Raw genomic sequence first — 16,347 nt, forward strand, 5'->3', positions numbered from 1 at the left:
CCAGAAATGGCTGAAATTCAGAGTCTTTTCTTTTAAACTGTGACAAATTTTCGGCATATTTTTGTCACATTACGACAAAGTCCAGAGAAACACAATTAAATGAAAATCAAGAATTATTCCAAGGACTTAAAGACCATCAAAACAGGTGCCAGAAAACCTGGTTAGTTTTCAGAGTTTGTTGATCTTTGACATTTTAAGGTTAGAAACAGTTAGCTCAGATTTGTACTCGAGCCTACAGAGCTCATTAACTCAGAAGCTAATTACTGCAGGAACAGTTGTGTGTATTTACTGGGTTGTACTCTATCGTCATAGTATTTAAAAATGTATTCAGGCAAAACAACAATAAAAACAGACATAGAGAGAAGGATGGAGACAGATGTGAACCCAGAGGTCCTGATCCAGCTGTGGTGACCTCTCAGTCTGACCTCTTGACACACGCCTCCATCATGTCACTGGCCATCAGTTTGAGCCTCTGCTCCAGATGTTTTGCGAACTCGGGCTCTGGCCAATGGAGGTCCAGCACGAACATCTGCAGAGCGTCCAGCTTCCAGAACAAATCCTCCGAGCTGGCTGAGCCGTTGCTGCGGGGAGGATGGAGACAGTTATTGACCGAATGTCACAAATACAACAAAAACACACAGGTTTACATGCACCTATTTGTTTTCCTGCACAGTCGAGGGATCTTCTATGATGCTCATTTGTTTCAGAAAACTCTCATTGGGGGAAAGTTTCCAGAACGTGCAGCAAGTGTGTATCTGAAGGTCAACACTTTGATGTTTTGCTGTATGTGTGAAGTTGCTGTAAACAACTTTTTGGTGAACATATTTGTATGTTTTTATGTTGTGAAGCTAAATTTTTATGGGTTTGTCATGTGAAGCAACACAATGTGATAGAGACTGTTTAAAAATCTCCATCCCATGACCCAGAGTGTGAGTTAAATCTCTGCAGGGGTCCCATAATTGTGAGCAAGTCCTTAAAGGGAGAGCTGTGTGATTAAACAGGGTGAAAGTAGTGAATGATATGACTGCCACAGCTTTTAATGCACCTGCCTATAATAACGCCTTCTTTCTGATCCCACTCTCTGTCCAAGTGCGTAAAAGGTGCACAAAGAGAGCAGCACCACAGAGTTACCAAAGGTGTGTTTGGCAGTGCACGCCTGTCTCTGATCTGGCCGCACCGCATAGTTCACGACAGTAGAGCCAGTTGGGCCACAGAAAGTGGGGGGACAAATGTCTCGTTGTATTCTGGTGCCAGTGGCTCCTATACAGGCAGCTCTTTCTTTCTATTATATCAATGTTTTGATGTCTAAAGCCCGGTATACACGGAGCGATTTTGGGCTGTGTCAGTATGGGAAGATATCGCATCGTATGTCGTAGCCTGTGATTCAGTAGGTGCTGTCATCACACAGTCTGCAGACATCAAACTTGATGTCGTACCCAAGTTTATTAGATCCGCAAAGTGTAGCTGCACTAAACTTATAAGACAGCTGAAACCTCACAGTCTGTCAGAGGCTTGAATCATGGGTGTGTTTACAGGAGTGAGCAGGGACAATTATAAAAGTCTGCAGTTGAAAGGAACCAATGGACTGTGATGGATTATCACTCTGCAGCAAAGAGATTTCCAGAGAAGAAAGGATGGAAATAAATCTAAGACCTAAAATGAGAGGCAGAATATTTGTATTTAATGTGCACAGACATGTAGATTCACTGGTTTGATCCTCTCTTCACTGGTATTAGTGGTGCATGCTCAGTCACACAAGCGTATTCAGGTTCTGATGTGGTTCTTCAACAGGTTTTGTTCCAGAGCTGTGTGGCTGCAGTCAGTAAACACAGCACCAGGCTGAAACAGAGACAGATGGACGTCTCCCCGCCTTCTCCCCTGCGCACAGGTTACACAGCAACACATGGCAACGCTCGCCACCACCGACATCCAAGTGTACAGCGCCCGGCTAGAATGACAACCACGGGAGGATGGAGGACGGGGTAGGAGGGTGACGGGGGGAAGGGGGGAAGGGGGGTTAAAACAAGCGCCACTCACTCCCTCACTTTTCTCACTTCGCCTTTAAAAGACTGTTACCTTAACAAGTGGCGCACAGGAATAAACACTTTGGGCTGAGTCCGCGGTGCAATTAAACGCTCGGTGGCTATCCCCCTCATGTCTAATTAGTGGTGCTCTTCTCAGAGCGCGCTCCGCCCCGCTCCCCGGGGAACGGGACGATCCCACTCGCCCGTCTGTGCTCGCTAATGAAGTGCCAGCTTTTTTTCTTTTTTCTTCTCTCTTTTTTTTATTGGATCGAGGAGGGCCAAGTGAAGTGAGGTAGAGGAACAGTGTGGTCTGTGTTGTGGGAAAGGCTGGGGGAGTCGGAATGAGGAGCCTTTTTAAGAAACACGACCAGCCTCCTGGTCGAGCGTTGGTGGCCCCCAACATGGCCACCAACACTGCGAGCTCTGCTGAGGACTCGCTCACTCAAACACAGACTGATTTAAAACATATACAAATGTTTCGCAGGTGAATCCAGATTACACGTCTGATTTATTATTTTCCATACTGACTAATCTCTCAATCATTCCGGGTGTAAGCAACGGATGATTTGGCCTTTAAAATGTCAGAAAATAGTGTTGAACTTCCATCATGACTTCACAGAGTTCAAGGGGTCTTCAAATGTCTTGTTTCGTTCGATCTACAGTCCGTACCCAAACCTTCCAATGATACAAAACAGAGAGGAGCAGCAAATAACATGTCTGACTTAAACTGCATAACATGTCTTTTGTTTGGTATTAACGGCTTGAATTTTATGGATTTCTTTCTATGCATGTTGCCCATCTTTAGGCCCATTCGCATCAAGTGCCGAAACTGTGCAAAAGAATCACTTTCTTTCAAAGAACTTGCTGTGATCAAGGGATTTGTATGTGGGTGAAATAAATCTGCTCAAAGATGTTTATGTTTTGTGGCACACGGCTTGTTGACCAACAACAACCCATCTGGATGGTACTGACTTTTGAGAGAACGGGAAGCCGGAGAGTCTAAAATCAAGAAGGCTATTGTCCTGTGTGTCATCATCCAGTTTCACTGAACCTCCTCTGTTTGAGTATAAACTGCTCCACAAAAACACAAAACAAAATTGGTTTCCCTTGCTTTTTGATTGTTATTTGTTACTTATTAATATTACTTTCAATATTACTATTAATTTTTGTCCTGATGAGCAGAGGAATGTGGGTACTGGAGTCTTGACAATGGGGTTGTGTGATTCAGGGAAAGCCAGGCATGACATAATCCTTGTGTGAGCTGCCATTTATAAAGATAAAGATCCCTCAAAGTAAAAGTTTAAGAACCCTTCCTTTCCTATAACCCAAAAATCCGATAAACACAAACATACGTGTTTAACAAAAGTGAAGGTTTTTTTTATTCCTTTGTTGACTTGTGGTCTCAAGAAAATCAATCTCTTCTCGATCATAGTGATCTTAGAAACTTTGTTTTATTGTGCTATTTAATCTCTTTTAGGAATATATATACCACACATTTGTAAAGTCATTGTAATTTTAAACTTTAAATCCTGCTTAAGTTACACTAAGAGCAGATCTTAAGCTGCTTCAGTGTAAAATTGAATTCATAAATTTGCAACCAACTGTTAATGAAACAAATAAGTGTCTCATAAAAAGGCTTCATGAACATTAAAGGAGTTACACGCGACATTCAGAGCATTTTTCTGCGCCTGTTTACAGCTGGTATTAACCATAGGCTGTGAACAATGACATAGCTACCATAATGTCACCCATTGTTTCATGGACTCCCATTTTAAAGCCTTGAGTTTGGTACTGTGGCCATCACCAGCTTGGTTTTGGAGCCGAGGACACTATCAGCAGACAGCCAGTCACTCAAAGTGGCCTGCTTTTAATTATTAGCAGTTGTCATGGATGTGTAAATTAGCTAAAGAGACTATGACTGTTTTTTGTACCAGGCTGTAAACAAGTTTATTTCTGCTGTAAAGCTGGACATTTTAACATGGGGGTCTTTGGGGAGTGACTCGCTTTTGGAGCCAGCGTCAAGTGGCCATTAGAAGAACTGCAGCTTTGGCACTTTCATGTTAGCTCACTATTTAGCCCCGGAGGTTGCCGTTTGGTATCAACCAGTGTCTTGGCTGATCTGGGGCCTGTATCACGAAGCAAGATCAACCTTTCCTGGGTTACCCAGACCTATCCTGGGTTGACTAACCCTAACAATGGCAATCAGGATAATCAGTATCACGACGCTGGATATCAACTCGGTAACTCAACCCAGGGTTGCTTTATCAAGAGCCGTGAACACGCACGCAGCGGACCAATCACAATCATGAGAGAAGCGCAGCGTCACTGAGCTTCCTCACAGAGCGCCGTATGTGAGGGGGAAAAAAAGTATTTCTCGTGAGGATCAGAGATTAATTCTACTAAAATATGAGGAGGAGAAAAGCAACATTAGAGAAAAGGCCAACACCGTGGCAGCTGCAGGAGGAGGAAACATGCGTGGAAACGAATAACGGGATGAATAATGTTTAGTTTTAGTTTAGATTAGTTTATTTGCACATAATGTTAAAAACCGACAATATAACATTTACAAGATTAAAAAAAGAAAAGTGCCAGAGAGCTTAGAAGCCACTAAAAGCTTATCAAAGAAATTCCCCTGTCAAAACATCAATGAAATCACATAATAGAGAAGAAAAAGAAACGGGTGAGGAAAGAAGAAATAGAGGAGGAGAGAGGGAAAAATCAAGACCAAACAAGGCAGCAAATAAAATGATGTGCAGGTTAAATGACTCATCACTGGTTCAAGTAGCTACAGTACCTGTACCTGTACATCTGACACTGATCACACCCTTGAATCCCATGAAATCAATGCTGCGCAGATGAATTGCGTGTATTACAATTATCGTCTAACATCATTGCGTCTGATAAATTGGTCTTCTTTGTCATAACGTTATATATGCTACAATAAAGCTTAAAGCTGACGCCACAATTAAATCATATCAACACCAAATTGATAGTCTGAATAAAATCATCCTGATATTGAGCTGTGTTAGAAATTAACAGCTGCACAAAAATATAGCTAGTGTCCCTCTTTAAAAAACAAAAAGGAAAATCCCTCAAACACCATGAAGTGTAGACATGATAGGCTACTTTCCACATTTCCAGCAGCAAAGCTGTCAATTAGGCCCATTATCTTTACCAGGGATCATTTCCTCCAACAAAACAAAATGTTGGCACTAATTAATGGTGCTATTAAGTGTCTGCAAATGATCATTTTCTTTCTTATGAAGGGGTGGGATGAAAGTTCCACTTCTTTCCACTCCTTTTTGAACAATCTTTTCATTGTCTGTTGTTGTTGCTTTCTTTTCTTTTTAAATGTTCAAAATAAACTTTCAAATCAAAATCAATCAAATGAATTAAACTTCCCGTCATGACTGGGCTGCATTTCTGTCAGCGGAGTCATTTTTTTCCCAACAGCTGATTGGCCAGTGGGTGGTGCTTTTTATAGGATCAGATTCAACCCTGAACTTACCCTGCTCCGGAGCAGGATAGCCGTTCAGAGTAAGTTACCATGGTGATCTACCCCGATAAGAACTGAACCGGCTTCGTGAGACCGAAAACCCAGAGTTAACCCTGAAGTTACCTCGCTACGACATTAATCCTGCTTCGTGATACAGGCCCCTGCTCACAAGTAAACAGCTCTAAACAAAAGTGTAAACAACCACCAAATTGCATTGGGTTCCAATCTCTCATACCACTTGACCACAAATCTATTGTAGTGTAAACGTAATGTGTGAAGTGCTGTAGAGTTGAGTTGAATCAAAACACACATTAAACACACATTAAACATAGATTAAACACACATTAAACACACAGTAAACACACATTAAACATGGCTTAATAGAGACAGTTTCAAACACAAATCAGCTTCACTATAACTCGCAGCATTCACAGACAAACACTTGTCTTTATCTGGACACATTTTCCCCACAAATACAACATGCTAACATTATTAGCGCCAGCCTATGGCATTTTACATTGTATAAATTAGCTTAGCGGTTAGTGGACTTTTCCTCTACTCATATGAAGCCAGGGACAACAGCAACATGTAACAAAGGTAACGTTACATAATTCAGCTCCATTACAGCTCACAAGGTTCACTGACAAAACAACTGTCTTATACTAAACACGTTTTCCAAACAAATACAACATGCTAACATTATTATCGCCAGCCTATGGCATTTTACATTGTATAAATTAGCCTAGCAGCTAGCAGAGATTTCCTCTGCTCATATTTCAGCCAAGATAATTCACACACAGTGTGTGGAGGCTTTATTGTCTTCACAATTTATTGTTTCTTATCTGTGAAATTAAAGTAAATAAAAGCTTTGTTTCCACTGAGGGAAATGGTTTCAGCTTACAGAAATAAAAATGGGGTCTGCGTCTCCACAACATGTAGTTACATTTCTGGGGAGGTGCATGTCAGGCTCGGGCGTGGGCTCTACCTCGACACAGAGCTTACATTGCAGGTGTGGCGTAGATTCAACACAGAAGGAAAAATTCTGCTTAAAAATAGCAACACTGCTGACAGAGCTAACGCAGTTAACATTGGGTGGGAATGAAGGGTGGAGATAATGCTTGAATGACAGCGCCTTGGGTCGGTGTTATCAACAGTAACTGCTGAACGTGTGCAGAGCAGCAGCGACTGGCTATCCAGTGGGATACAAACATAAGCATGCACCACTGGACCACCTACCACCACAATGAACAGAGAAGCTCAGTGTTTTAAACACAGAGAGGCAGCGTGACTTCAGTTTCTGCTCAGGACGCCACTCGTCCTCTGTATCTTTACAGAGCAAGTTGTTTCCTGCTATATTAATGCTCTGAATGTCGTAAACAGAACCTTTAACATTCCTTTCGTCCTGCTGTGCACTGACAAACTCAAAATTGATACTAGCTTAAAACATGGAGGGTCAGAGAGTATAAAACGTTGTAAAACAGTAAAAAGTGAAGGACAGTCATGATGAGTTTCTTTTTGTTTCCTGTGTTTGGATGCAGAGGGACATGTTGGAGAAGAAATGGAGCAGGTGGGGTTTAATGAACAAAGCAAACCATTTTTCAACTTACAAGATGTCAGGTAGATTTATGCCTTGCAAGCTGCAATAGAAAATTGAGGTGTTGTGTTATTATTACAATGATATTCTTCACATTGTGACACGAACACTGCACAGCACAAGGACTCGTGACACACTGCTCAGCACAAAATCTCTACCAACGAGTCTCTGAGGAACAATCGCATGCAGGCGGCACCCCGCTGACAAAAGAGCCACAGTGTCACAGAAACAAATTGAAACCACAAACCTCCCGCTCTAACGCTGAGCCTGGCTCATACAGACGAGAATAATGCTGCATGCTCTTCAGCTATCTCTCAGAAACCAGGGATGAATGGCATGGTAAAGTTTTGCTGGATTTCTATAAACTACTAAGTAAAGTAAAATGTTAAAAACTTCAGCAGCCTCATGTGGGGGAGTGAAAAAAGTTTCTTGATATAATAATTCATATTAGTGATGTGGACTCTTTGACAAACATGCAGGCGGATGAACAGAATCAGAGCGACGACGTGACTGCTGAGCATTCAGGACAGACGGAGGACAGTCCTGACTAGAGGGCTTCACCCAAACCTGACCTCCAGAAACCCAAAGACCTGACCTGACCTGATCCACGTCTCATCTTCACACTTTCTTGTCCACTTTAATTTTGATTCACATCTGTATACAAAGCTGACTGAACCCTGCAGGACTTGAAACATTAAATTCAAGCATTTTGCTAATATTAGGTAACTAAAGATATGTTACGCATCATGGTGCCAGCTGGTAAAAAAAAAAAAAGTAATGTTTTTACTCATAAACCAAGTTTACATTATTTGAAGAAATTTCAAAAATACATGTATCTTTTGAGTACGTTACCTTGAAGCAAAATCACACCATAATGATAAGAAATGAAAAAACAACAACAAAAAAAACACGATTATTGTTATAAATTTTAATAAAATTTTAGATAACACCCATACTTTTTTATGTTTTTAAACCTTTACGTTTTAACCTTTAATTCATGCCATGCCAGTCTGCTGGAGGCTGCCCTCTTGTGTCACCATATTTGAATACAGTAGCTGAAAGGGATATACGCACTTCGCCTTCCTCATTTACCTAGAACTTGCCGTCACTGGATGAAGATCAATTCCGGGCCGCTTCTGCGTGAACCTGATTTGTACTTTTATGATTCTGTCGCACTTTAAATGGAGGAGCACACACGTTTTGCCTCGTAAGAGGGAAACCACGCCACCAAATAAAAGAAAAAGATCAGATAAGCGAGGACGGGACAAAACGCGAGTGAATATCGGCGTTGCTTATTCCAGGTGGAAAAAACTCCTGTGGAAGAACACTCTGGAAGCGCATATATTATAATCGTACCAACCTATATTTGCCGCACTGTGCCATGACTATCACATAAAACGTGTTATTTTAGCGTTACTGTGCTAATGTTTGCTCGTGTTACCAAAACAAATTAGAAATAAAACACTCCTAACATATATCTCACAGATAACCTATATCTCACTGGTAAGCTATAACATATCGTAACATGGTTTAGATTCCTAAATAAATATTCACCTCGTTGCTAGATACTCCTGAAAAACTCAAAAAATTCTGCTGTCTGCGTAAGGCTTTTTGTCCTACGAGGCCACCGTCACTTACCCGACGGGAGGGGTGAGCGAGTGAGCGCTGCAATCTAGAATTTGACCTCTGATGTCACTGTTACTCACCATTTTTACACACTGAGGCTTTAAAACAAGACAGTGAATTATATTTTAGTGTTTGATTATTTGTTTTACGTGTAAATGTCCTGCTGCTCGTCTTTCCTGACTATATGTCGCCACTATTTGTTGTTTGCAGCTTGTTGTCTTCCAAACTTCTAAATTCAGATTCATCCTCACTAACATAACCTTGGGGGCTAATTTGACCCTCTTCTTCTTTGAAGAATCATACAATCATAATGCATTCATTCTATAAATGGAAGAAATACCTACCGCATCCACTATAAGATTATACTTCTGAGCTATAAGGCCATCCACAACCTCGCCCCTCCGTACCTCTCTGACCTCCTACCTATCACCATACCTGCTCGCACCCTCACGTCCTCCTCTTCTATTCACTACCACACTTTAAATCCAGGCTGAAAACTCACCTGTTCAGGCTCTGCTTCTGTCTTTGAGTGGGTAGATGTTTTGTTTATGTTTGTTTTGTTTGTTGTTGAAACTGATATTTGTTTGTTTGTTGTAAAATGTTTAATTATCTTGTACTTTGTGTTTTACACTGTAAGGCGACCTTGAGTGTCATGAAAGGCGCCCAGAAATAAAATGTATTATTATCATTATTATTATTATTATTAAATATGTGTGTAAAATATTAGTATACAGTCTGCTCTGCAGACAGGACTCATAAAGTGCATTGTTAGGGGGCGATCACACAGAAATGAGATGCAGAAACACGGATGCTTCAAAGACGCTTGAAACACTGGAAGCGCTTATTCAATGCGTGCTAGACAAAAAAACGAGCAAGGAGCGCCTGTGGAGCGGGGGTATGTGCGCAACCGGGGTGCTACTGGCGTCTGATGCTCAAAAAGTTGAAAATATTTTAACTTTTCAGCGTCTACGCGTGTCTAAAAAGAAGTGTCTACAAAAACGTGCGTCTAAAAAGAAGTGTCTACAAAAACGTGCGTCCAAAAAGACGCTTGAACGCCGGTCAGATACACAGGTACACAATGCTATAAACTGTCATGGCAGGATTCCATGAATGTCAGATGATGCTTCAAGGCAACGTTGACATTTTAACTCTTATCTATTACTTAATAATCATATAAAGTTAATTAAACAATTAAAAATTAAACTTTGCTCATCTATTATTGTGAATCCATTGTTCCAGATTGTCAAATGACAGAAAAACATGTTTTCAGACCATTTTTTATGGAGAGAGTTGACAGAGCTGAACCACGTGAGGAAGGCCCCCAAAAGAGACTCAACATGGCCTCCAGAGAGTCATGTTAGAGTATACACTATGCTATCGTCTCTTTTTTAAAGTAATGCAACATAATTGAGGATGTACTGTGTGAGTGCAAACAGCCAAACATTAGTGTCTTACCTAGAGGCAACATGGCACCACAGAGGGTTTAAGTTTTCTCAGCAGGTTTAGAGCTGGAGAAGGAAACAGACCAGGAGCTCTACACTGGCTTCCATCTACATGACGGCAGAACGTCAGCAAACACAGGTCCTACTGTCTTTGGGTGAGTTTTAGATTGTCAGCTTGTGTGAAGGCCTCCAGTCCAGTCTACCCTCTCTCATACATACGTGTTCTCACACAGCGGTCCCATCCAGGCAGGCGCTGAGAAGGTGGGCATCTGTGGCAGTGTGAGAGGGAGGCTGGGGACTTTGGGAAGAGGAACGCTCGCTAGATTGTTAGTTAACGACCTGCCCAGTCGGAGTCAGCAGCGAGGTCGATGAAAGCCGGAAAAGGAAAATGTTAAAAGAATAAAAGAGAAGAAATGGAGACAGTAACAGGAGGCGTTCAGCACCACAGCAGCACACACACAGAAGAATAGCGACATATAATAGCAGCTATTTGTTCTGCCTGCAATAATTGATCAATAGCAAACACCATTAAAAGACAGAAAAGTCACTGCTCACTTCTATTCATTCTATTTTCTTTCAGTTCAGGTGTTTTTTGTTGACGAGAGCAGCTCTCAGTGCATTGTCGCTGACTGCAGTGTGTCCTTGCTGTCTCAGTTTTTGTACATTCAGCTCTGCCTCCTTTTGTTCCTCAGCTGTCCTATGCAGCGTTCGGTTTGTTGAGTCTTTTTATTCTTTCCGTTGCATTCATGCGGCAGCCAGTATCACACATCAACAAATCAACACTGCTGAGAGTAAACAGAAGGTAAAAGTGACAATAAGAGAAACTGACCGAGTTCACCGGGAGGGCAAGGAGAGCATTCTTATCAGATAAAGACCATGTCAGAAATATGGAACAGAAAAACACCTCTTTGTTCACGTGGATAGTTTTTAACAGAAGCAATTTGCCACTCTAACAAAAAGATCAAACCTGAAGACTTTCTCAGGTTCTCGTTGTTGATTGTTGCCTTTATAATGATGACTGATTTTTCTTCTGCTGTTTCATCACCTTCTATTTTATTGTACTCTGTTTAAATTGGTATTTGTAGATCGTTGTGTTGTTCCCTGCATCTTTTCCATCTCGTTGTAATGACTGTATGCCTCGTGTCACAGCTCTGCATCACCTTGTTGCTGAAAGGTGCTATAAACTTGCCTTATGTGCTGAAAAGAAACTGCATGTCCATACACGTTTCATACATGTAACCATAACACTCACTTACGGAGTCTGAAATTGAATGAACACTTACGTTAGTGACTTAACATTTACACCGGAAGTTGCAAAGACTTCTAAGGTCGACACAAACCAGCAGTGCTTCTACTGTAAGCGGTGAGAGCTGCAGGCTCTGCAACACAGTCCATGTGTGTTTAAATTACTGTGACTGAATCTGACATGTGAATTTGACAGCAGACATGTCTGCACAGGCTGAGTTTATTCAACCCAAACAGTCCAAGTACAAACTGTGCAGATAGCCAACATGTAATCTCTATAAACAGATCATTTGTATGCAGTTATGTGCAGGTGACGGGACAAGATTTTGGTAGCGAAAGTGTTCTGGTTTCCGTTTTGTAGTCCGAGTTGCATCGATCAGTCAGAGCCAAACAGTCCATGTGTAGAGGCTCCCTCACAGCTGCTGACTCTGGTTTATTTTAAAAGCCAGCAAAAGACGCACCTGTTTAGACAGGTGTTTGGGTAACTCGTATGCACCAGAAGTCTGATTTATAAAACCGTACGTATGGACAAAACCAAAAATAGCCAACAATTTCTCCAATCAGACTTCCACCTCACCATCTGCATCACCAACTTCCTGTCTCCATATGTTCATAAGCATGGCCCAAAGTTTATCCTATCAAGTCTGTTTTTACAGATCACAACTTTTCGGTGTGAAGTGGCGTACGCGTCTTTCAGGTCTCCTTCTGTGCGTATGCAATGTTTATAAATAAGACCCCAGATCTGTATTACATTCATACTTCGTCTGTTCTTGTTGTGTATTGTGATTTAATTTTGCGCTTTTAACAACATGACTCAGGTTGTCACTTTGTATTCTTTGTTTTCGTCGGGTTGGCTGTTGTCGGTGAGATGTCACCCGCCCTGAAGCAGAGGGCCCAGCTTTTGGACCTACTCCAGAGAGCGTCCATCTCCGGCGCAGGTTGCTGTGGCATAGCGGGTCTAAACTAGTCTTGCCAACAGACAATCAGAGATCTCGGAGAAAACGGCCGGCAACAAAGCAACGCCTCTTGCATTTTTTGAAAGGACACGCCCTCTCGCTAATGTGTGCTCCCCCTTTTCTCGTCCGCAAGGAAACAAACACACAGAGAGCTTGAAAATGGATGCCGACGTGTGCTCACTCCACAAGATTGTGGAAATGAAGGACTTACAGTGACTTTGTTTAAAACTTTTAAGGCAGTCGGACTATGTTTACGAGCACAAGAGTTCAGTGAGCCACTGAAGGACCGCCCTGCAGATTTACTATTGGTTCTGCAACGTAGGGAGTTTTTTAAACTCTGAAATTGTATCCGCCCATCTAAACACAAAATCAGGGAGAAAGTCATCAGTCTTTAGTTAAGCAAAGTGTCTAAAGACTGACTTGTGAGTCTAGGTCTAAACTGACAATGGAAACACAAATCGGGGCGGCATGGCGTTACGAGGCCAAGAGTGACACTGAAAAAAGGTATTATTGTCGTTGGACTGATTGCCAGTGGGTCCTGAGATTGGCCAACATACACACCAACTGTTTGTTAAACGCTCAGCCTCTGACACGAACTCCAGTTATTTATGTAACTCTCCCTGTGTGTGTTTTGTTTTGTCTCCTTACGTTCATGCATTAAAGCCTTAAGGCCTCGGGATTAAAGCAAATATTTGCAAATTAAAACATTTTTACCTCAATTAGTCTGGAGTGAATTTCCTCACTTCTTTGCATTCACTTCATACGGCACTGCACTGCTTCTAAAATACACTTTGTGTTTACCTGCATTTTAACTGTAAATTTTGGGCTGAAAGTTCAAGATATAAATAAAATCATCCCCGATCATAATCAAAGTACAAAAGCAGCCTTTCGTTATCTTTACAGAACAAATTTAAGAACAGAGCAGCACGAAGCAGTTTTTTTTCTGGGCAGACTATTTATAAATTAAACATATGGAAACAATAACTTAAAATTTAAATGACCTCATGTCAGTGTGAAGGAGACCTTAATTACGTCTAAATATAATTGGTGAAATCCTGTTGCAAAAACGGTTATATGAGAAACCTTTCAATTATGATTATTGAACTGTAATTTAAAATAATCCACGCTGAGTGGAAAGAGAAGAGAGAAACTCCTGAGCTGCACACAAATAAAAAGCTAAAAACATTAAGTTGTATCTGAACGCACCTCTGTAAATCTCCCAACAGTTGAGTCTGTGTTTCAGCGCTATTTTCACACTGCAGTGCACAGGAAGTGCTCCTCAGTAATGACGGTGGAGGAAACTTACTTGACAGACTGCCAGGTCTCCTGCTCGAAGCCGCGGTGGATGGACTGGGCGATGGACGACTCCATCAGGTCGATGTAGCGCACCACCAGGGGGACGAACAGGTCCTGCAGGTGTTTGTGGAATATCCCGTTGCACAGGTGAGCTGTGGTGGGGCGGGGCCAAAAGAGGACCAAGGTGAGCAAATGTTATACCTTTGAGACCATTTCTAGAGAAAGAGGGAGTAGGGGGAGGTAGAGTGTACAGCCCAGGCCGGCGGGGGAGAGTTCAGTTCGCACTGATTTCTCTCCTTAGCTCTACCTTCCCTATGCTCCGTCTTACTTTTCTATCTACCTTTGCTCTTTCCTACTTTTCTATCCATCCAACCCTGTGGCTCCCACTCAGACCCCCAGACAGCACTATTACTCCCATTCAGCGACTCAAGTATGTGCATCAGGGATTGTAACATCTAGTCCTGAACTGAACTGAACTGAACAAACAAACAAGACTACATTACACAAGACTGTCACCAGATAAAGTTTATATTCTACTAATCTGCAACAGCAAATACTGTCCGTCTGACTTTATTAACATTTACTGAAACTCTAATATTTTCCCAACCGATGCCAAAACTATAGTTTCCCTTTTGTTTCCAGTCTATATATATATGTATATATATATATATATATATATATATATATATATATATGCAGGCTGTTCCCACAGCATCAAAAACAGCAGCCTGCACATTGGCTGTCGGTGCCTTCTGACGCACAATCAGTGGTGTAGTGGAGGGTATATGCAGGTATATGGAGTATACCCACCTCTTTTCTGGCCATTTACATTCTACCCACTGAAAAAGACTGAAAGTACAGTATACCCACTTCCTCCTCGGTACCCTATCCATCTACCTGGTAGTACACCCACCTCATCAACTACCACTACACCACTGCACACAGGGCATCCTCTCGCGTCTGTATGAAACGCTAGCTAACCCTACACTTTTCAGGGTTTGATTTTGGTTTTGGAACAGGGAAGAAATCTTTTTCCAACCTCTCCAGGTAACGAGTATCATTAACACATGACGTGCCCCAGGCACAACATTTAGCTCCACATCCACAAAACCAGCCTGAAAATGAAGGAAATCTGAAACGACTGAATTCGAGTCAATGGAGCACAGCTGTGTTGTGGTCAGACCCTGGTTTGAGCCGGCCTGATGCTACATTATGATTGGCCAGTCTGCGTCTGGGGGCGGGACTGAACGAAGGGTCGATTATCCATGTAACAAAATATAAATGTTGCTTTTGCACCAAGCAGGCAGAACAACGACAGAAAGAAAAAGAAAAGTGAAAGCTGCAGATCCTGACCAACGAGGTGCGGAGGGATTCCTCAAAACTTCAGGCAGTCTGGAAAGTCTGAGCGTGACATCCCTTGTAAACGCACTTCAGTTCCCACCAGCTCTCTAAAGACACTAATAACTTCACTGTAACTGTGCGTGGCTGTTAGCGCTGATCTCTGTGAATCTGTTTGTTTCTGCATTGAGGCTCATTTGCATTAAAAAGGGCCAATGTTGCACCCAGTGGCTGCTCATCACCTAATTTAAATATGTGCAAACAGCACAGGAGCAGCAACAGAGATGCTGTTTGCTTTGCAGTTTCAGGGGTGCATTCATCCTCAGCAGGTGCTTTGAGAATTACACCTTTTCTTTTTGTCTTTTTTGTGCAGGTTTAGCGGCCACAAAAGCCGCACAATCCTTTTGTGAATTTGCCCCTTAAAGTCTCAGCAAACCTGAGCATTACAAGCCGTTAAAGGTAGAAACTGTTCCTCCAGGATTGAATGTGACTGCACAGGTGTTCATGATATTGTGCACCCACACCCCAACCCCTCCTTGTGGGTTTGAGAAAGACAGTCAGACAGATAAATCTCCAGAGAGGCTAAGAGTCCACAGCGAGGAGAGACAAAGACGGAGAGTGTTGGGTGAGAAGCGAGCAGGCTGGTCTCTCAGGACTTCATTAGTTTTAATTCCTCTCGCTCTGCTCCGTCATGATTAACACTAGCCTTTTTGCCCTCCAGAGAGTAAAAACCAGCCTCCCTCGCAACCGCTCGCCTTCGCATGCTGACAATCAAGTGAGCATTTAAATAATCTACACAACGACTGAGAGATAATAGACTTGTTGAAGAAAATCCTCACAGAGTCGATGAGATGTATTGAGTCACCTGAGATCAGCCGAGCGGCGGTCACTGCGGAGGTTTTGTTGATTTTTCCGAACGATTTAAATATTTTAAAAATGCTTTGAAAAGTTAAAATATGAACAATCCGTGACTTTTCTATCATTGGGGGGTTTAGAGAAGGCAACTTGTAAATAAACTTCATTATCCTCCAAACCTTTTTATACTCCTGTCCTGTCACCTGAGTATCTCAGTGGGACTGAACTCAAACAAATCTCTTTGTTCTCACTCACAGACATAATTATGAAATCGACGGTTCTGTGTTTCAGCTCCGTCTATTGCCTCATTATGCTCCAATTTAAGTTGACTAATGTTGTGACACTTGGAATAATTACGGCATTAACAGAAGATGGTAATTAGAAAAAATATAAACGATACGAGCCACAAAAAAAGGAGATTTGTGGGTTCTTCACATAATGAAACACTGAGTTTTTTGTTCCCAACAGTGCCCTT

The 16,347-nt window shown here is 42.0% G+C and overlaps 1 protein-coding gene across 6 annotated transcripts in view; it reads right to left on the reverse strand.

Annotated features, from left to right (window-relative positions):
• Positions 1–16,347, reverse strand: part of cadps2 (Ca++-dependent secretion activator 2) — a 348,398-nt gene that overhangs the window by 51,781 nt on the left and 280,270 nt on the right. For 4 of the 6 annotated variants that reach the window (XM_033634622.2, XM_033634621.2, XM_033634620.2 and 1 more), the window contains exons 19-22: positions 13,690–13,831; positions 10,402–10,521; positions 7,128–7,157; positions 426–581 (exon numbers count right to left, since the gene is read on the reverse strand). In XM_033634622.2, coding sequence (XP_033490513.2) covers positions 426–581; positions 7,128–7,157; positions 10,402–10,521; positions 13,690–13,831 — 448 coding nt within the window. The remainder of the gene's footprint in view (positions 1–425; positions 582–7,127; positions 7,158–10,401; positions 10,522–13,689; positions 13,832–16,347) is intronic. The other 2 variants (XM_033634619.2, XM_078167597.1) reach the window with 1 other exon arrangement.

Source organism: Epinephelus lanceolatus, chromosome 5 (assembly GCF_041903045.1).
Source record: "Epinephelus lanceolatus isolate andai-2023 chromosome 5, ASM4190304v1, whole genome shotgun sequence".
NCBI lineage: Eukaryota > Metazoa > Chordata > Actinopteri > Perciformes > Serranidae > Epinephelus > Epinephelus lanceolatus.